The 22030-nt window shown below is 45.4% G+C and overlaps 1 protein-coding gene across 1 annotated transcript in view; it reads right to left on the reverse strand.

Annotated features, from left to right (window-relative positions):
* Positions 1 to 8583, reverse strand: part of LOC118366373 (membrane-associated guanylate kinase, WW and PDZ domain-containing protein 2-like) — a 237559-nt gene extending 228976 nt beyond the window's left edge. The window contains 3 exon segments of the mRNA XM_052491622.1: positions 5961 to 6077; positions 7944 to 8020; positions 8555 to 8583. Of these exon segments, the coding sequence (XP_052347582.1) occupies positions 5961 to 6077; positions 7944 to 8020; positions 8555 to 8583 (223 nt within the window).
* Between the last annotated feature and the right edge of the window lie 13447 nt (positions 8584 to 22030).

The raw sequence follows: 22030 nt of genomic DNA on the forward strand, positions 1-22030 counted from the left end.
AATATCTATACCCTGTCCCCTGATACTGGCTCAAGTATCTATCCCCAGTCCCCTGATCCTGGCTCAAGTATATATCCCCTGTCACCTGATCCTGGCTCAAATATCTACCCCAGTCCCCTGATCCTGGCTCAAGTATCTATTCCCTGTCCCCTGATTCTGGCTCAAGTATCTATCCCCTGATCATGGCTCAAGTATCTATCCCCTGTCCCTTGATTCTGGCTGAAGTATCTATCCCCTGATCCTGGCTCAAGTATCTATGCCCTGTCCCCTGATCCTGGCTCAAGTATCTATCCCCAGTCAACCGATCCTAGTTCAAGTATCTATCACTAGTCCCCTGATTCTGGCAAAGCATCTATCCCCTGTCCCCTGATCCTGGCTCAAGTATCTATCCCCTGTCCCCTGATTCTGGCTCAAGTATCTATCCCAGTCCACTGATTCTGGCTCAAGTATCTATCCCAGTCCCCTGATCCTGGCTCAAGTATCTATCCCCTGTCCCCTGATCCTGGTTCAAGTATCTATCCCCTGTCCCCTGATTCTGGCTCAAGTATCTATCCCCTGTCCCCTGATCCTGGTTCAAGTATCTATCCCCTGTGCCCTGATCCAGGTTCAAGTATCTATCCCCTGTCCCCTGATCCTGGCTCAACTATCTATCCCCTGTCCCCTGATCCTGGCTCAAGTATCTATCCCTTGTCCCCTGATCCTGGCTCAAGTATCTATCCCTTGTCCCCTGATCCTGGCTCAAGTATCTATCTCCTGTCCCCTGATCCTGGCTCAACTATATATCCCTTGTAAACTGATCCTGGTTCAAGTATCTATCCCCTGATCCTGGCTCAAGTATCTATCCCCTGTCCCCTGATCCTGGCTCAAGTATCTATCCCAGTTCCCTGATCCTGGCTCAAGTATTAATCTCCTGTCCCCTGATCCTGGCTCAAGTATCTATCCCAGTCCCCTGATCCTGGCTAAAGTACGTACCCCAGTCCACTGATCCTGACTCAAGTATCTATTCCCTGTCCCCTGATCCTGGCTCAAGTATCTATCCCCTGTCTCCTGATCCTGGCTCAAGTATCTATCCCCTATCCCCTGATTCCGGCTCAAGTATCTATCCCAGTCCACTGATTCTGGCTCAAGTATCTGTCCCAGTCCCCTGATCCTGGTTCAAGTATCTATCCCCTGTCCCCTGATTCTGGCTCAAGTATCTATCCCCTGTGCCCTGATCCTGGTTCAAGTATCTATTCCCTGTCCCCTGATCCTGGCTCAAGTATCTATCCCCTGTCCCCTGATCCTGGCTCAAGTATCTATCCCCTGTCCCCTGATTCTGGCTCAAGTATCTATCCCCTGTCCCCTGATTCTGGCTCAAGTATCTATCCCCTGTCCCCTGATTCTGGCTCAAGTATCTATCCCCTGTCCCCTGATCCTGGCTCAAGTATCTATCCCCTGTCCCCTGATCCTGGCTCAAGTATCTATCCCCTGTCCCCTGATTCTGGCTCAAGTATCTATCCCCTGTCCCCTGATTCTGGCTCAAGTATCTATCCCAGTCCACTGATTCTGGCTCAAGTATCTATCCCAGTCCCCTGATCCTAGCTCAAGTATCTTTCCCCTGTCCCATGATTCTGGCTCAAGTATCTGTCTCCTGATCCTGGCTCAAGTATCTATCCCCAGTCCCCTGATCCTGGCTCAAGTATCTATCCCCTGTCCCCTGATCCTGGCTCAAGTATCTATCCCCAGTCCCCCGATCCTGGTTCAAGTATCTATCCCCAGTCCCCTGATTCTGGCTCAACTATCTATCCCCTGTCCCCTGATCCTGGCTCAAGTATCTATCCCCTGTCCCCTGATCATGGCTCAAGTATCTATCCCCAGTCCCCTGATCCTGGCTCAAGTATCTATCCCCAGTCCCCTGATCCTGGCTCAAGTATATATCCCCTGTCCCCTGATCCTGGTTCAAGTATATATCCCCTGTCCCCTGATCCTGGTTCAAGTATCTATCCCCTGTGCCCTGATCCGGGCTCAAGTATCTATCCCCTGTCCCCTGATCCTGGCTCAAGTATCTATCCCCTGTCCCCTGATCCTGGATCAACTATATATCCCTTGTCCCCCGATCCTGGCTCGAGTATCTATCCCGTGTCCCCTGATCCTGGCTCAACTATATATCCCTTTTCCCCTGATCCTGGTTCAAGTATCTATCTCCTGCCCCCTGACCCTGGCTCAATTATCTATCCCCTGTCCCCTGATTCTGGCTCAAGTATCTATTCCTACCTTTGCCTACCTCTCTCTTTCAGTGTCTTGGAAAAGGATTCACCCCATTTTGGCATTTTTCTGATTTTGTTGCTTTACAACATGGAATTAAAATATATATTTTTTTGGGGGGGGGGGGGTTGTATCATTTGATTTAGACAACATGTCTCCCACTTCGAAGATGCAAAATACATTTTATTGTGAAACAAACAACAAATAAGACAAAACTTGAGCATGCATAACTATTCACCCCCCAAAGTCAATACGTTATAGAGCCACCTTTAGCAGCAATTACAGCTGCAAGTCTCTTGGGGTATGTCTCTATAAGCTTGGCACATCTAGCCACTAGGACTTTTGCCCATTCTTCAAGGCAAATCTGCTCCAGCTTCTTCAAGTTGGATGGGTTCTGCTGGTGTACACCAATCTTTAAGTCATACTACAGGTTCTTGGATTGAGGTCTGGGCTTTGACTAGGCCATTCCAAGTCATTTAAATGTTTCCCCTTGAACACTCAAGTGTTGCTTTAGCAGTGTGCTTAGGGTCATTGTTCTGCTGGAAGGTGAACCTCCGTCCCAGTCTCAAATCTCTGGAAGACTGAAACAAATTTCCCTCAAGAATTTCTCTGTATTTAACGCCATCCATCATTCCTTCAATTCTGACCAGTTTCCCAGTCCCTGCCGATGAAACACATCCCCACAGAATGATGCTGCCAGCACCATGCTTCACTGTGGGGATGGTATTCTCGGGGTGATGAGAGGTGTTGGGTTTGCGCCAGTCATAGCATTTTCCTTGATCGATGAAAAGTTCAAATTTAGTCTCATCTGACCAGAGTACCTTTTCCATATGTTTGGGGAGTGAATACATATGCAAAGGGAGTGAATACATATGCAAAGAGGGTGAATACATATGCAAAGGGAGTGAATACATATGCAAAGAGGGTGAATACATATGCAAAGGGGGTGAATACATATGCAGAGGGTGAATACATATGCAAAGAGGGTGAATACATATGCAAAGGGGGTGAATACATATGCAAAGAGGGTGAATACATATGCAAAGAGGGTGAATACATATGCAAAGGGAGTGAATACATATGCAAAGAGGGTGAATACATATGCAAGGGGAGTGAATACATATGCAAAGAGGGTGAATACATATGCAAAGAGGGTGAATACATATGCAAGGGGAGTGAATACATATGCAAAGAGGGTGAATACATATGCAAGGGGAGTGAATACATATGCACGCACCACTTTTCCATTTTTTAAATTTCACTTCACCAATTTGGACTATTTTGTGTATGTCCATAACATGAAATCCAAATAAAAATACATTTAAATTCCAAGTTGTAATGCAACAAAATAGGAAAAACACCAAGAGGGACAAATAGTTTTGCAAGGCGCGATACGTGTATAGGTGAGATTGTTAGTAACAGGTCTCTTGGTCTCTCACTCTCATCCCATGAGGTGTGTCATCACTCTTTTCTCTCCTTTCCCACACTCCCCTGCCCACTTCCACTGGGCCTGTCCCTCCTCTGTCTCTCATCTGTCCATCTCTCTCTCTCCTTTCCCACACTCCCTCACCCACTTCCCCTGGGCCTGTCCCTCCTCTGTCTCTCATCTGTCCATCTCTCTCTCCTAGCACCACACGCTTCAGTCAATGGAAGTCCAAGGCCATGCAGCTCCTGTGCTGCGGGAATAATGAGTCACACTTCCTCTGATCATTCACTGCCAGCGCTCTCTCTTTCATTCCCCCTCCCTTCCCCCCTCCACAAACCCACCTCATGGAGTTATGGGAGAATAACACTGGTGCCCGCCTCTAACAAATAGGCCTTTTTGTACCTCTCATTTCCCTGTCCACAAAGGAGAGGCAAAATGGGCCTAATGAAATCTCCCTGACGTGCCTTGAAGAATGCCTCTCCATTATGGATACAGACAGCTGGGCTGGAATAGCATGGCTAGGGTAATACATTATGAACGCACACACGCACAGATGTGCCCACACACATGCAGAACCACACACACGCAGACCCACATGCACAAAAATGCATTAGGATGCAGGCACGCACACACATTCACACAAACACGCTTACAGTAAATAGCACCTAAACTGACATTTTAGAGAAACGAGTGAACACACATCACTGACAAACTGAAATGGTCCACCCAACAGCGCCACTTCAACCTCAGGCAGCTAAAGAAATTAGGCTTGGCACTTAAAACCCTCACAAACATCTACAGATGCACAATCGAGAGCATCCTGTCGGGCTGTATCACCGCCTGGTACGGTAACTGCATCGCCCGCAACCGCAGGCCATACGCATTACCAGGGGAACACTGCCTGCCCTCCAGGACACCTACACCACCCGACGTCACAGGAAGGCCAAAAAGATCATCAAGGACAACAACCACCCTTGCCACTGCCTGTCCGCCCCGCTATCATCCAGAAGGTGAGGTCAGTACAGGTGCATCAAAGCTGGGACCGAGAGACTGAAAAACAGCTTCTATCTTAAGGCCATCAGACTGTTAAACAGCCATCACTAGCACATTAGAGACTGCTGCCCTGTATACATAGTCTTGAAATCACTGTCCACTTTAATACTTGAAACACAAGTCACTTGAATAAAGTTTACATATTTTGCACTACTGGTCTCATACTGTATGTACATACTGTATTCTATTCTACTGTATTTTAGTCTATGCTGCTCCGACAATTTTACTTTAAATGTGTGTGTAAAGTGTGTATTGTTGTGAAATTGTTAGACATTGCTTGTTTGATATAAATGCACGGTTGGAACTAGGAACACAAGCATTTCGCTATACCCGCAATAACATCTGCTAAACACGTGTATGTGACCAATAAAATGTGATGTTATGCATTAAACACCATCTCCTCCATAACATCATGGGAGATAAGAACCTTGATGAGAAAACCTTATGCAGTGTCTACAGTATACTCATCTATATGGATTGTTGCCAATTAAACATACCAAACTAATGACTAAGTATGACTAAGTATTGAATATCTGTTGACTGTTTCAGTCTAAATGCTGTCTAGGAGCACTGCTACACACACACACACACACACACACACACACACACACACACACACACACACACACACACACATTCCATTAGTAAGCCAACGCTCTCCAAATGCAGTGCTGGAGGGCTAGCTAGATAGTCTCCCAGCTCAGTTGATGAAAACTGGCATGGTTTTACAATAAATAGGCCTTAACCATGGTGCCCGCCTGCCTGCTGAGATTCAGGTGCTGATTACAGAATGGCGCTGCCAAGGTTCAATCTGAGACCACCCTCCGCTGAGACAGGCGGCTGCAGGAGGCCAGGTTCATCCCTCCAGCCAAATCATGAAGCTAGATCATCCATTACTGAACCCAGCCAGACCAACCAGAGAGTCAGCAGCTGCTGGAGAAGAAGCGGAGGCAGAGAATGAAGACAGAAGAGTCAAATGCCAATGTATTTTAAGGATTGGAAGGAATCTACTGGTTGTGTGTCTATTGGACGTATTCACAAATTTGTAAAGTGAGATTTGAACCAGATCTGTGGATATCTCACAGCTGGTTTTACCAGGTGGCATGGCCAGGAAACATAGACGATTCCGTGTGTTATTGGACAGGTAGGCTGGGGTAGATGAAGAATATCTCCCTGTGAGAGGGCGGGAGGGACACCAGGTAAGAGATTGTGGACTGGGTCAGGGGGGGTTACTCACAGGGTATGGTGCGGAGGTAGAGGTTGTCTCTAATGATCTGCTGGAGCTCGTGGTCCACTGAGGCCTTCTGGAAGCGCAGGTTGAGGTAGTGACGCAGGTCCTTGTCTATGACGCCCCCTGGAGGAAAAGACCAATAACAACTCAGTAAGGCCTAAGAGCAGGTGTCATGGTCAGGGCCAGGAGTTTGTCCTGATCACGTGACAAGCAGTACGTCAAACCCATGATGTCACAATGGACAATATTAGCATATTATGCAAACAAACACCAAAGCATGAACCAGTGTGAGCTCAATCAATCAATCAATCAATCAATCAATCAATCAATCAATCACATTAATTTATAAAGCCCTTTTTACATCAGCAGTTGTCACAAAGTGCTTATACAGAAACCCAGCCTAAAGACAGCAAGCAATGTAGATACAGAAGCACGTCTTTATCGGTTCAACATCTGTCAACACAGCCGTTGGATTGGGAGTGAGGGTGTTAATTGGTGAATGAGGAAAACATGTGTTGAGAGAAATGTCTACACATCTAAACATAAATACGTGATGAGGTCTCTGGGGGGGTCTTTCTCTCCCCCTCCCTCCTTTTCCACTCCTACCCCCATCGCCATTATGAATGGGCTAAAGCTTGCCCACTCTAAATTTGCCTCCTCAGCAGGATGGAGGGAGGGAATGGGTCGGAAGGAGAGAGAGGAAGGATGGAGGAGAGGAATGAGAGAGGAGAGAGAGAGAGAGAGAGAGAAGGAGAGAGAGGAGGAGAGAGAGAGAGAGCAAAGAGAGAGAGAGAGAGAGAGAGAGAGAGAGAGAGAGAGAGAGAGAGAGAGAGAGAGAGAGAGAGAGAGAGAGAGAGAGAGAGAGAGAGAGAGAGAGAGAGAGAGGAGGGCTGGAATGAACACAAGCCTCACCGATACTCCACATTTGTACTACTACCACTCACTGTGTCTATCTGTCTGCCTGTCTGTCTGTCTGCCTATCTGTCTGCCTGTCTCGTTCTGCCTGTCTGATCCCATATCAGACACTCTTGTACCATCACACAATCCCACCTACACCACATACAGTGTTGACATACACCCACTCCACACACACAGCCTGCAACCACAGGAGATTGGTGGCAGCTTCATTTGGGAGGACAGGTTTGTGGTAATGGCTGGAGTGGAGTATTTCCATGTGTTTGATGCCATTCCACTCGCTCCGTTCCAGATGTTATTATGAGCCGTCCTACCCTCAACAGCCTCCTGTGCCTACAATATCCTCTTGAAATATACTACATATTAAGCCAACCATGAGGGCACACGTCCTCAGACCAATGGAATTCCCACTGAAACAGGATGACTGAACAGACTCGTAATTTCCATCAATAATGCTAGGAGGGAACCAGAGAGAAATGTGCCCCTAACCTTCAGCAGACACTAAAAGACAGTGATTTGGCCCAACGCCTGGCAATGCTTAGGTCCTCTATCTCATCTTTCAGACCCCAAGGCAACGACATTCAAGCGTTCCGTCTGTTGGAGAGCATGCGCACTGACAGACACAAGGCAATCTCAATCTGTCAGCCAAAGAGCGTTTTATAATGAGCGTTGAGAAGTCCGAGGAATTCATGAATAACCTACTTTTGAAGAACAAGTTTATCTGTCGACAACGTTGGAGGAATGTTTCATTTACTGCATTCTCCTTTCTCCCTCTCTCGCACCGCAACAACATTGTACGAATGTATAGCCTAAACATGAATTTATAATCAAAGACTATGCCTGAATAGGGTCAGAAATAAAATTCTGTTCTGCCAAGGAAACAAAACAATCCAACCAGCCAATTGACATCAGCATGAGAAAAGAAGCTATGCCATGTTAATCCACACAGTAAAAAACAGACTGATACATACATCATTCAATGCACTCGCACACACGATACCCTCCCCCCCACACACACACACACACTCGCACACACGATACCCTCCCCCCACACACACACACACACACACATACCTAAATTCACCGACGACACACAGTAAAATGCACCTCTTGCACGACGGCTCTCACAGTTGCGTGTTATTGGCAGCCAGCTGTGTCAGTGTCCGTTCTCCACAGGTACATACATCTCCACAAAGAGCCCAGCCAGCAGCAGCCTCTTCCAGGCTCACAGTCAGTACAGCAGTGAAGAAACCCCTGTCCTCCAGTCCCACTCACTGTGTCTGTCTGTCTGATCCACACCACCTCTCCTGGTGCTGTTCATTTCATCCACAGATGGGAGAGGAAGGGGAGATGAGGCAGGAGAAAGAACGAGAGAGAGAAAGAGAGAGAGTGTGTGTGTGTGTGTGTGTGAGTGAGAGAGGAGAGAGGGAAGGGGGGGTGCGTCAGTTGAGAGGCAACAAAGGAAGCGGGCTCCGGCGGTGTGGACCTATCACAATGAGATCCCTCTTTCCAATAGTCTGTGGGATTCTAAAGTCCACTGGCTCCCCCTGTCTGTGGCTGTCGGTAGCGCAGGGCAGAATATTTTTTCCCCCATGCAATCCTGGGTGCTCTGTACTTTGACAGCCCAGTGAATAATATTGTCAGCCTTCTGCCCTCCTCCCAGAGCAGATGCCCCTCACTGTCACCACGTGACCCGCCTGTGACCCTGCGTCATTGCTCGTGACACATGAAGAAAAAAAAAGAAGCTGTCTGGCCCACAACATGGGCTAAATGTGATGGTGCCAACAGCTGTCATCTGATTGAATAAAAACCATATGAGCTGTGGCCAGTAATTACTGTGTATTTACACTGTGCTGTTGCATGATGGGACAAACAAGCAGAACACTGGTGTCAGCACTTTCTCTGAACTTTTGGCAGCTCTCTGCCTCATTTGTCCAATCTCCCTCTAACTCTCTCCCTCACACTATCCGCCACTTTTTCTCTCTCTCTCTTTCTCACTCTCACACACACACAAACACACACTCACACACACCAGATAAGGAAAATAATCTGGCACGTTCCTCAGTAGATAGACATGGAGGGCAGGTGGATTCACTTCCAATGTCACTGAACATTCACCTAACATTAAAACAGCATTCCTTACTATGAGCAGCACACAGATATGGTCTTCTTTCAGTGTGATTCCTGATGGAATCTTGAATGGGGACAAGATACCAAGGCTGACCTTTGGGGACTGTATAAGGACTCTTAAGGACTGAAGTCTGCATCCTATAAACTTCACCTCTAAATGTTGGGCTGTTGAGTATGTGACCTTCATATAACCCACTTCCTGGAGGAGGATGGTAAAGTAGGTCCTCAGTTAGGTGCACTACAAAAGCAGGTGTGTGTATGAGAGAGAGAGAGAGAGAGAGAGAGAGAGAGAGAGAGAGAGAGAGAGAGAGAGAGAGAGAGAGAGAGAGAGAGAGAGAGAGAGAGAGAGAGGTAGAGAGAGGTAGAGAGAGAGAGAGGTAGAGAGAGAGAGAGAGAGAGAGAGAGAGAGAGAGAGAGAGAGAGAGAGAGAGAGAGAGAGAGAGAGAGCGTGTGTGAATCAATGCAGTGTATGAGGAGGTCACTACAGCGTTCAGTCCTGTAGTGATGAGATCAGTGTGGAGTATCTCTCCCCAGTGGGATGAGGCCAGTTCTCATCCCTCTCACTCTGGGCTATCATGACATGCCTGACAAGTGAGGAGGATGGGGGGATGGGCGGAAGAGAGGACAAGGGGAAGACGGGAGATATGGACAGAGAGTGACAGTCAGTGTTGCTGTGGTACAGAGGAAGCAACAGCAGCAGTACTGAAGTAACACAACAGCAGCAGTACTAATGTAACACAGCAGCAATAGTACTGAGGTAACACAGCAGAAGTAGCACTGAGGTAACAAAGCAGCAGTACTGAAGTAACACAACAGCAGCAGTACTAAAGTAACACAGCAGCATTAGTACTGAGGTAACAGCAGCAGCATTAGTAATGAGGTAACACAGCAGCAGCATTAGTAATGAGGTAACACAGCAGCATTAGTACTGAGGTAACACAGCAGCATTAGTACTGAGGTAACACAGCAGCATTAGTACTGAGGTAACAACAGCAGCAGTACTAAAGTAACACAGCAGCAATAGTACTGAGGTAACAGCAGCAGCATTAGTACTGAGGTAAACCAGCAGCAGTACTGAAGTAACAAAACAGCACTAAAGTAAAACAGCAGCAATAGTACTGAGGTAACAGCAGCAGCAGTACTAAAGTAACACAACAGCAGCAGTACTAAAGTAACACAGCAGCAATAGTACTGAGGTAACACAGCAGCAATAGTACTGAGGTAACACAGCAGCAGTACTGAAGTAACAACAGCAGCAGTACTAATGTAACACAGCAGCATTAGTACTGAGGTAACACAGCAGCATTAGTACTGAGGTAACACATCAGCATTAGTAGTGAGGTAACAAAGCAGCATTAGTACTGAGGTAACACAGCAGCATTAGTACTGAGGTAACAGCAGCATCATTAGTATTGAGGTAACACAGCAGCAGTACTGAAGTAACACAACAGCACTAAAGTAAAACAGCAGCAATAGTACTGAGGTAAGACAGCAGCACTGAGGTAACACAGCAGCAGTACTGAAGTAACACAACAGCAGCAGTACTAATGTAACACAGCAGCAATAGTACTGAGGTAACACAGCAGCAGTAGCACTGAGGTAACACAGCAGTAGTACTGAGGTAACAGCAGCAGCATTAGTACTGAGGTAACACAGCAGCAGCATTAGTACTGAGGTAACACAGCAGCAGCATTAGTACTGAGGTAACACAGCAGCAGCATTAGTACCGAGGTAACACAGCAGCATTAGTACTGAGGTAACACAGCAGCATTAGTACTGAGGTAACACAGCAGCATTAGTACTGAGGCAACACAGCAGCATTAATACTGAGGTAACACAGCAGAATTAGTACTGAGGTAACACAGCAGCATTAGTGCTGAGGTAACACAGCAGCATTAGTAGTGAGGTAACAAAGCAGCATTAGTACTGAGGTAACACAGCAGCATTAGTACTGAGGTAACAGCAGCATCATTAGTATTGAGGTAACACAGCAGCAGTACTGAAGTAACACAACAGCACTAAAGTAAAACAGCAGCAATAGTACTGAGATAAGACAGCAGCACTGAGGTAACACAACAGCAGTCCTGAAGTAACACAACAGCAGCAGTACTAATGTAAGACAGCAGCAATAGTACTGAGGTAACACAGCAGCATTAGTACTGAGGTAACACAGCAGCATTAGTACTGAGGTAACAGCAGCAGCATTAGTACTGAGGTAACACAGCAGCAGCATTAGTACTGAGGTAACACAGCAGCAGCATTAGTACTGAGGTAACACAGCAGCAGCATTAGTACTGAGGTAACACAGCAGCATTAGTACTGAGGTAACACAGCAGCATTAGTACTGAGGTAACACAGCAGCATTAGTACTGAGGTAACACAGCAGCATTAGTACTGAGGTAACACAGCAGCATTAGTACTGAAGTAACACAACAGCAGCAGTACTGAAGTAACACAACAGCAGCAGTACTAAAGTAACACAACAGCAGCAGTACTAAAGTAACACAGCAGCAGCAGTAGTACTGAGGTAACAGCAGCAGCAGTAGTACTGAGGTAACAGAAGCAGCATTAGTACTGAGGTAACAGCAGCATCATTGGTACTGAGGTAACACAACAGCAGCAGTAATAAAGTAACACGGCAGCATTAGTACTGAGGTAACACAGCAGCATTAGTACTGAGGTAACACAGCAGCATTAGTACTGAGGTAACACAGCAGCATTAGTACTGAGGTAACACAGCAGCATTAGTACTGAGGTAACACAGCAGCATTAGTACTGAGGTAACACAGCAGCATTAGTACTGAGGTAACACAGCAGCATTAGTGCTGAGGTAACACAGCAGCATTAGTAGTGAGGTAACAAAACAGCATTAGTACTGAGGTAACACAGCAGCATTAGTACTGAGGTAACACAGCAGCATCATTAGTATTGAGGTAACACAGCAGCAGTACTGAAGTAACACAACAGCACTAAAGTGAAACAGCAGCAATAGTACTGAGGTAAGACAGCAGCACTGAGGTAACACAACAGCAGTACTGAAGTAACAACAGCAGCAGTACTAATGTAAGACAGCAGCAATAGTACTGAGGTAACACAGCAGCATTAGTACTGAGGTAACAGCAGCAGCATTAGTACTGATGTAACACAGCAGCAGCATTAGTACTGAGGTAACACAGCAGCAGCATTAGTACTGAGGTAACACAGCAGCATTAGTACTGAGGTAACACAGCAGCATTAGTACTGAGGTAACACAGCAGCATTAGTACTGAGGTAACACAGCAGCATTAGTACTGAGGTAACACAGCAGCATTAGTATTGAGGTAACAAAGCAGCAGTACTGAAGTAACACAACAGCAGCAGTACTAATGTAAGACAGCAGCAATAGTACTGAGGTAACACAGCAGCATTAGTACTGAGGTAACAGCAGCAGCATTAGTACTGATGTAACACAGCAGCAGCATTAGTACTGAGGTAACACAGCAGCAGCATTAGTACTGAGGTAACACAGCAGCATTAGTACTGAGGTAACACAGCAGCATTAGTACTGAGGTAACACAGCAGCATTAGTATTGAGGTAACACAGCAGCAGTACTGAAGTAACACAACAGCACTAAAGTAAAACAGCAGCAATAGTACTGAGGTAACAGCAGCAGCAGTAATAAAATAACACAACAGCAGCAGTACTAAAGTAACACAGCAGCAATAGTACTGAGGTAACGCAGCAGCATTAGTACTGAGGTAACACAGCAGCATTAGTACTGAGGTAACACAGCAGCAGCAGTACTGAAGTAACACAACAGCAACAGTTCTGAAGTAACACAACAGCAGCAGTACTAAAGTAACACAGCAGCAGTAGTACTGAGGTAACAGCAGCAGCAGTAGTACGGAGGTAACAGCAGCAGCATTAGTACTGAGGTAACAGCAGCATCATTGGTACTGAGGTAACAACAGCAGCAGTACTGAAGTAACAAAACAGCACTAAAGTAAAACAGCAGCAATAGTACTGAGGTAACAGCAGCAGCAGTACTAATGTAACACAGCAGCATTAGTACTGAGGTAACACAGCAGCATTAGTACTGAGGTAACACAGCAGCATTAGTACTGAGGTAACACATCAGCATTAGTACTGAGGTAACACAGCAGCATTAGTGCTGAGGTAACACAGCAGCATTAGTAGTGAGGTAACAAAGCAGCATTAGTACTGAGGTAACAAAGCAGCATTAGTACTGAGGTAACAGCAGCATCATTAGTATTGAGGTAACACAGCAGCAGTACTGAAGTAACACAACAGTACTAAAGTAAAACAGCAGCAATAGTACTGAGGTAAGACAGCAGCACTGAGGTAACACAGCAGCAGTACTGAAGTAACACAACAGCAGCAGTACTAATGTAACACAGCAGCAATAGTACTGAGGTAACACAGCAGCAGTAGCACTGAGGTAACACAGCAGTAGTACTGAGGTAACAGCAGCAGCATTAGTACTGAGGTAACACAGCAGCAGCATTAGTACTGAGGTAACACAGCAGCAGCATTAGTACCGAGGTAACACAGCAGCATTAGTACTGAGGTAACACAGCAGCATTAGTACTGAGGTAACACAGCAGCATTAGTACTGAGGTAACACAGCAGAATTAGTACTGAGGTAACACAGCAGCATTAGTGCTGAGGTAACACAGCAGCATTAGTAGTGAGGTAACAAAGCAGCATTAGTACTGAGGTAACACAGCAGCATTAGTACTGAGGTAACAGCAGCATCATTAGTATTGAGGTAACACAGCAGCAGTACTGAAGTAACACAACAGCACTAAAGTAAAACAGCAGCAATAATACTGAGATAAGACAGCAGCACTGAGGTAACACAACAGCAGTACTGAAGTAACACAACAGCAGCAGTACTAATGTAAGACAGCAGCAATAGTACTGAGGTAACAGCAGCAGCATTAGTACTGAGGTAACAGCAGCAGCATTAGTACTGAGGTAACACAGCAGCAGCATTAGTACTGAGGTAACACAGCAGCAGCATTAGTACTGAGGTAACACAGCAGCATTAGTACTGAGGTAACAGCAGCATCATTAGTATTGAGGTAACACAGCAGCAGTACTGAAGTAACACAACAGCACTAAAGTAAAACAGCAGCAATAGTACTGAGGTAAGACAGCAGCACTGAGGTAACACAGCAGCAGTACTGAAGTAACACAACAGCAGCAGTACTAATGTAACACAGCAGCAATAGTACTGAGGTAACACAGCAGCAGTAGCACTGAGGTAACACAGCAGTAGTACTGAGGTAACAGCAGCAGCATTAGTACTGAGGTAACACAGCAGCAGCATTAGTACTGAGGTAACACAGCAGCAGCATTAGTACCGAGGTAACACAGCAGCATTAGTACTGAGGTAACACAGCAGCATTAGTACTGAGGTAACACAGCAGCATTAGTACTGAGGCAACACAGCAGCATTAGTACTGAGGTAACACAGCAGAATTAGTACTGAGGTAACACAGCAGCATTAGTACTGAGGTAACACAGCAGCATTAGTAGCTGAGGTAACACAGCAGCATTAGTACTGAGGTAACACAGCAGCATTAGTACTGAGGTAACAGCAGCATCATTAGTATTGAGGTAACACAGCAGCAGTACTGAAGTAACACAACAGCACTAAAGTAAAAACAGCAGCAATAGTACTGAGATAAGACAGCAGCACTGAGGTAACACAACAGCAGTCCTGAAGTAACACAACAGCAGCAGTACTAATGTAAGACAGCAGCAATAGTACTGAGGTAACACAGCAGCATTAGTACTGAGGTAACACAGCAGCATTAGTACTGAGGTAACACAGCAGCAGCATTAGTACTGAGGTAACACAGCAGCAGCATTAGTACTGAGGTAACACAGCAGCAGCATTAGTACTGAGGTAACACAGCAGCATTAGTACTGAGGTAACACAGCAGCATTAGCAGCATTAGTACTGAGGTAACACAGCAGCAGCAGTACTGAAGTAACACAACAGCAGCAGTACTGAAGTAACACAACAGCAGCAGTACTAAAGTAACACAACAGCAGCAGTACTAAAGTAACACAGCAGCAGCAGTAGTACTGAGGTAACAGCAGCAGCAGTAGTACTGAGGTAACAGAAGCAGCATTAGTACTGAGGTAACAGCAGCATCATTGGTACTGAGGTAACACAGCAGCAGTACTAAAGTAACACGGCAGCATTAGTACTGAGGTAACACAGCAGCATTAGTACTGAGGTAACACAGCAGCATTAGTACTGAGGTAACACAGCAGCATTAGTACTGAGGTAACACAGCAGCATTAGTACTGAGGTAACACAGCAGCATTAGTACTGAGGTAACACAGCAGCATTAGTGCTGAGGTAACACAGCAGCAGTGCTGAGGTAACACAGCAGCATTAGTAGTGAGGTAACAAAGCAGCATTAGTACTGAGGTAACAAAGCAGCATTAGTACTGAGGTAACAGCAGCATCATTAGTATTGAGGTAACACAGCAGCAGTACTGAAGTAACACAACAGTACTAAAGTAAAACAGCAGCAATAGTAACTGAGGTAAGACAGCAGCACTGAGGTAACACAGCAGCAGTACTGAAGTAACACAACAGCAGCAGTACTAATGTAACACAGCAGCAATAGTACTGAGGTAACACAGCAGCAGTAGCACTGAGGTAACACAGCAGTAGTACTGAGGTAACAACAGCATTAGTACTGAGGTAACACAGCAGCAGCATTAGTACTGAGGTAAACACAGCAGCATTAGTACCGAGGTAACACAGCAGCATTAGTACTGAGGTAACACAGCAGCATTAGTACTGAGGTAACACAGCAGCATTAGTACTGAGGTAACACAGCAGAATTAGTACTGAGGTAACACAGCAGCATTAGTGCTGAGGTAACACAGCAGCATTAGTAGTGAGGTAACAAAGCAGCATTAGTACTGAGGTAACACAGCAGCATTAGTACTGAGGTAACAGCAGCATCATTAGTATTGAGGTAACACAGCAGCAGTACTGAAGTAACACAACAGCACTAAAGTAAAACAGCAGCAATAATACTGAGATAAGACAGCAGCACTGAGGTAACACAACAGCAGTACTGAAGTAACACAACAGCAGCAGTACTAATGTAAGACAGCAGCAATAGTACTGAGGTAACAGCAGCAGCATTAGTACTGAGGTAACAGCAGCAGCATTAGTACTGAGGTAACACAGCAGCAGCATTAGTACTGAGGTAACACAGCAGCAGCATTAGTACTGAGGTAACACAGCAGCATTAGTACTGAGGTAACAGCAGCATCATTAGTATTGAGGTAACACAGCAGCAGTACTGAAGTAACACAACAGCACTAAAGTAAAACAGCAGCAATAGTACTGAGGTAAGACAGCAGCACTGAGGTAACACAGCAGCAGTACTGAAGTAACACAACAGCAGCAGTACTAATGTAACACAGCAGCAATAGTACTGAGGTAACACAGCAGCAGTAGCACTGAGGTAACACAGCAGTAGTACTGAGGTAACAGCAGCAGCATTAGTACTGAGGTAACACAGCAGCAGCATTAGTACTGAGGTAACACAGCAGCAGCATTAGTACCGAGGTAACACAGCAGCATTAGTACTGAGGTAACACAGCAGCATTAGTACTGAGGTAACACAGCAGCATTAGTACTGAGGCAACACAGCAGCATTAGTACTGAGGTAACACAGCAGAATTAGTACTGAGGTAACACAGCAGCATTAGTGCTGAGGTAACACAGCAGCATTAGTAGTGAGGTAACAAAGCAGCATTAGTACTGAGGTAACACAGCAGCATTAGTACTGAGGTAACAGCAGCATCATTAGTATTGAGGTAACACAGCAGCAGTACTGAAGTAACACAACAGCACTAAAGTAAAACAGCAGCAATAGTACTGAGATAAGACAGCAGCACTGAGGTAACACAACAGCAGTCCTGAAGTAACACAACAGCAGCAGTACTAATGTAAGACAGCAGCAATAGTACTGAGGTAACACAGCAGCATTAGTACTGAGGTAACACAGCAGCATTAGTACTGAGGTAACACAGCAGCATTAGTACTGAGGTAACACAGCAGCAGCATTAGTACTGAGGTAACACAGCAGCAGCATTAGTACTGAGGTAACACAGCAGCAGCATTAGTACTGAGGTAACACAGCAGCATTAGTACTGAGGTAACACAGCAGCATTAGTACTGAGGTAACACAGCAGCATTAGTACTGAGGTAACACAGCAGCAGCAGTACTGAAGTAACACAACAGCAGCAGTACTGAAGTAACACAACAGCAGCAGTACTAAAGTAACACAACAGCAGCAGTACTAAAGTAACACAGCAGCAGCAGTAGTACTGAGGTAACAGCAGCAGCAGTAGTACTGAGGTAACAGAAGCAGCATTAGTACTGAGGTAACAGCAGCATCATTGGTACTGAGGTAACACAGCAGCAGTACTAAAGTAACACGGCAGCATTAGTACTGAGGTAACACAGCAGCATTAGTACTGAGGTAACACAGCAGCATTAGTACTGAGGTAACACAGCAGCATTAGTACTGAGGTAACACAGCAGCATTAGTACTGAGGTAACACAGCAGCATTAGTACTGAGGTAACACAGCAGAATTAGTACTGAGGTAACACAGCAGCATTAGTGCTGAGGTAACACAGCAGCATTAGTAGTGAGGTAACAAAACAGCATTAGTACTGAGGTAACACAGCAGCATTAGTACTGAGGTAACACAGCAGCATCATTAGTATTGAGGTAACACAGCAGCAGTACTGAAGTAACACAACAGCACTAAAGTGAAACAGCAGCAATAGTACTGAGGTAAGACAGCAGCACTGAGGTAACACAACAGCAGTACTGAAGTAACAACAGCAGCAGTACTAATGTAAGACAGCAGCAATAGTACTGAGGTAACACAGCAGCATTAGTACTGAGGTAACAGCAGCAGCATTAGTACTGATGTAACACAGCAGCAGCATTAGTACTGAGGTAACACAGCAGCAGCATTAGTACTGAGGTAACACAGCAGCATTAGTACTGAGGTAACACAGCAGCATTAGTACTGAGGTAACACAGCAGCATTAGTACTGAGGTAACACAGCAGCATTAGTATTGAGGTAACAAAGCAGCAGTACTGAAGTAACACAACAGCAGCAGTACTAATGTAAGACAGCAGCAATAGTACTGAGGTAACACAGCAGCATTAGTACTGAGGTAACAGCAGCAGCATTAGTACTGATGTAACACAGAAGCAGCATTAGTACTGAGGTAACACAGCAGCAGCATTAGTACTGAGGTAACACAGCAGCATTAGTACTGAGGTAACACAGCAGCATTAGTACTGAGGTAACACAGCAGCATTAGTATTGAGGTAACACAGCAGCAGTACTGAAGTAACACAACAGCACTAAAGTAAAACAGCAGCAATAGTACTGAGGTAACAGCAGCAGCAGTAATAAAATAACACAACAGCAGCAGTACTAAAGTAACACAGCAGCAATAGTACTGAGGTAACGCAGCAGCATTAGTACTGAGGTAACACAGCAGCATTAGTACTGAGGTAACACAGCAGCAGCAGTACTGAAGTAACACAACAGCAACAGTACTAAAGTAACACAGCAGCAGTAGTACTGAGGTAACACAGCAGCAGTAGTACTGAGGTAACAGCAGCAGCAGTAGTACGGAGGTAACAGCAGCAGCATTAGTACTGAGGTAACAGCAGCATCATTGGTACTGAGGTAACAACAGCAGCAGTACTAAAGTAACACAGCAGCAATAGTACTGAGGTAACAGCAGCAACATTAGTACTGAGGTAAACCAGCAGCAGTACTGAAGTAACAAAACAGCACTAAAGTAAAACAGCAGCAATAGTACTGAGGTAACAGCAGCAGCAGTACTAAAGTAACACAACAGCAGCAGTACTAAAGTAACACAGCAGCAATAGTACTGAGGTAACACAGCAGCAATAGTACTGAGGTAACACAGCAGCAGTACTGAAGTAACAACAGCAGCAGTACTAATGTAACACAGCAGCATTAGTACTGAGGTAACACAGCAGCATTAGTACTGAGGTAACACAGCAGCATTAGTACTGAGGTAACACATCAGCATTAGTACTGAGGTAACACAGCAGCATTAGTGCTGAGGTAACACAGCAGCATTAGTAGTGAGGTAACAAAGCAGCATTAGTACTGAGGTAACAAAGCAGCATTAGTACTGAGGTAACAGCAGCATCATTAGTATTGAGGTAACACAGCAGCAGTACTGAAGTAACACAACAGCACTAAAGTAAAACAGCAGCAATAGTACTGAGGTAAGACAGCAGCACTGAGGTAACACAGCAGCAGTACTGAAGTAACACAACAGCAGCAGTACTAATGTAACACAGCAGCAATAGTACTGAGGTAACACAGCAGCAGTAGCACTGAGGTAACACAGCAGTAGTACTGAGGTAACAGCAGCAGCATTAGTACTGAGGTAACACAGCAGCAGCATTAGTACTGAGGTAACACAGCAGCATTAGTGCTGAGGTAACACAGCAGCATTAGTAGTGAGGTAACAAAGCAGCATTAGTACTGAGGTAACAAAGCAGCATTAGTACTGAGGTAACAGCAGCATCATTAGTATTGAGGTAACACAGCAGCAGTACTGAAGTAACACAACAGCACTAAAGTAAAACAGCAGCAATAGTACTGAGGTAAGACAGCAGCACTGAGGTAACACAGCAGCAGTACTGAAGTAACACAACAGCAGCAGTACTAATGTAACACAGCAGCAATAGTACTGAGGTAACACAGCAGCAGTAGCACTGAGGTAACACAGCAGTAGTACTGAGGTAACAGCAGCAGCATTAGTACTGAGGTAACACAGCAGCAGCATTAGTACTGAGGTAACACAGCAGCAGCATTAGTACCGAGGTAACACAGCAGCATTAGTACTGAGGTAACACAGCAGCATTAGTACTGAGGTAACACAGCAGCATTAGTACTGAGGTAACACAGCAGCATTAGTACTGAGGTAACACAGCAGCATTAGTGCTGAGGTAACACAGCAGCATTAGTAGTGAGGTAACAAAGCAGCATTAGTACTGAGGTAACACAGCAGCATTAGTACTGAGGTAACAGCAGCATCATTAGTATTGAGGTAACACAGCAGCAGTACTGAAGTAACACAACAGCACTAAAGTAAAACAGCAGCAATAATACTGAGATAAGACAGCAGCACTGAGGTAACACAACAGCAGTACTGAAGTAACACAACAGCAGCAGTACTAATGTAAGACAGCAGCAATAGTACTGAGGTAACAGCAGCAGCATTAGTACTGAGGTAACAGCAGCAGCATTAGTACTGAGGTAACACAGCAGCAGCATTAATACTGAGGTAACACAGCAGCAGCATTAGTACTGAGGTAACACAGCAGCATTAGTACTGGGGTAACACAGCAGCATTAGTACTGAGGTAACACAGCAGCATTAGTACTGAGGTAACAACAGCAGCAGTACTAAAGTAACACAGCAGCAATAGTACTGAGGTAACAGCAGCAGCATTAGTACTGAGGTAAACCAGCAGCAGTACTGAAGTAACAAAACAGCACTAAAGTAAAACAGCAGCAATAGTACTGAGGTAACAGCAGCAGCAGTACTAAAGTAACACAACAGCAGCAGTACTAAAGTAACACAGCAGCAATAGTACTGAGGTAACACAGCAGCAATAGTACTGAGGTAACACAGCAGCAGTACTGAAGTAACAACAGCAGCAGTACTAATGTAACACAGCAGCATTAGTACTGAGGTAACACAGCAGCATTAGTACTGAGGTAACACAGCAGCATTAGTACTGAGGTAACACATCAGCATTAGTACTGAGGTAACACAGCAACATTAGTGCTGAGGTAACACAGCAGCATTAGTAGTGAGGTAACAAAGCAGTATTAGTACTGAGGTAACACAGCAGCATTAGTACTGAGGTAACAGCAGCATCATTAGTATTGAGGTAACACAGCAGCAGTACTGAAGTAACACAACAGCACTAAAGTAAAACAGCAGCAATAGTACTGAGGTAAGACAGCAGCACTGAGGTAACACAGCAGCAGTACTGAAGTAACACAACAGCAGCAGTACTAATGTAACACAGCAGCAATAGTACTAAGGTAACACAGCAGCAGTAGCACTGAGGTAACAGCAGCAGTAGTACTGAGGTAACACAGCAGCAGCATTAGTACTGAGGTAAACAGCAGCAGCATTAGTACTGAGGTAACACACAGCAGCATTAGTACCGAGGTAACACAGCAGCATTAGTGCTGAGGTAACACAGCAGCAGTAGCACTGAGGTAACACAGCAGTAGTACTGAGGTAACAGCAGCAGCATTAGTACTGAGGTAACACAGCAGCAGCATTAGTACTGAGGTAACACAGCAGCATTAGTACTGAGGTAACACAGCAGCATTAGTACTGAGGTAACACAGCAGCATTAGTACTGAGGTAACACAGCAGAATTAGTACTGAGGTAACACAGCAGCATTAGTGCTGAGGTAACACAGCAGCATTAGTAGTGAGGTAACACAGCAGCATTAGTAGTGAGGTAACAAAGCAGCATTAGTACTGAGGTAACACAGCAGCATTAGTACTGAGGTAACAGCAGCATCATTAGTATTGAGGTAACACAGCAGCAGTACTGAAGTAACACAACAGCACTAAAGTAAAACAGCAGCAATAATACTGAGATAAGACAGCAGCACTGAGGTAACACAACAGCAGTACTGAAGTAACACAACAGCAGCAGTACTAATGTAAGACAGCAGCAATAGTACTGAGGTAACAGCAGCAGCATTAGTACTGAGGTAACAGCAGCAGCATTAGTACTGAGGTAACACAGCAGCAGCATTAGTACTGAGGTAACACAGCAGCAGCATTAGTACTGAGGTAACACAGCAGCATTAGTACTGGGGTAACACAGCAGCATTAGTACTGAGGTAACACAGCAGCATTAGTACTGAGGTAACAA

Source organism: Oncorhynchus keta, chromosome 33 (assembly GCF_023373465.1).
Source record: "Oncorhynchus keta strain PuntledgeMale-10-30-2019 chromosome 33, Oket_V2, whole genome shotgun sequence".
NCBI classification, from domain to species: Eukaryota; Metazoa; Chordata; class Actinopteri; order Salmoniformes; family Salmonidae; genus Oncorhynchus; species Oncorhynchus keta.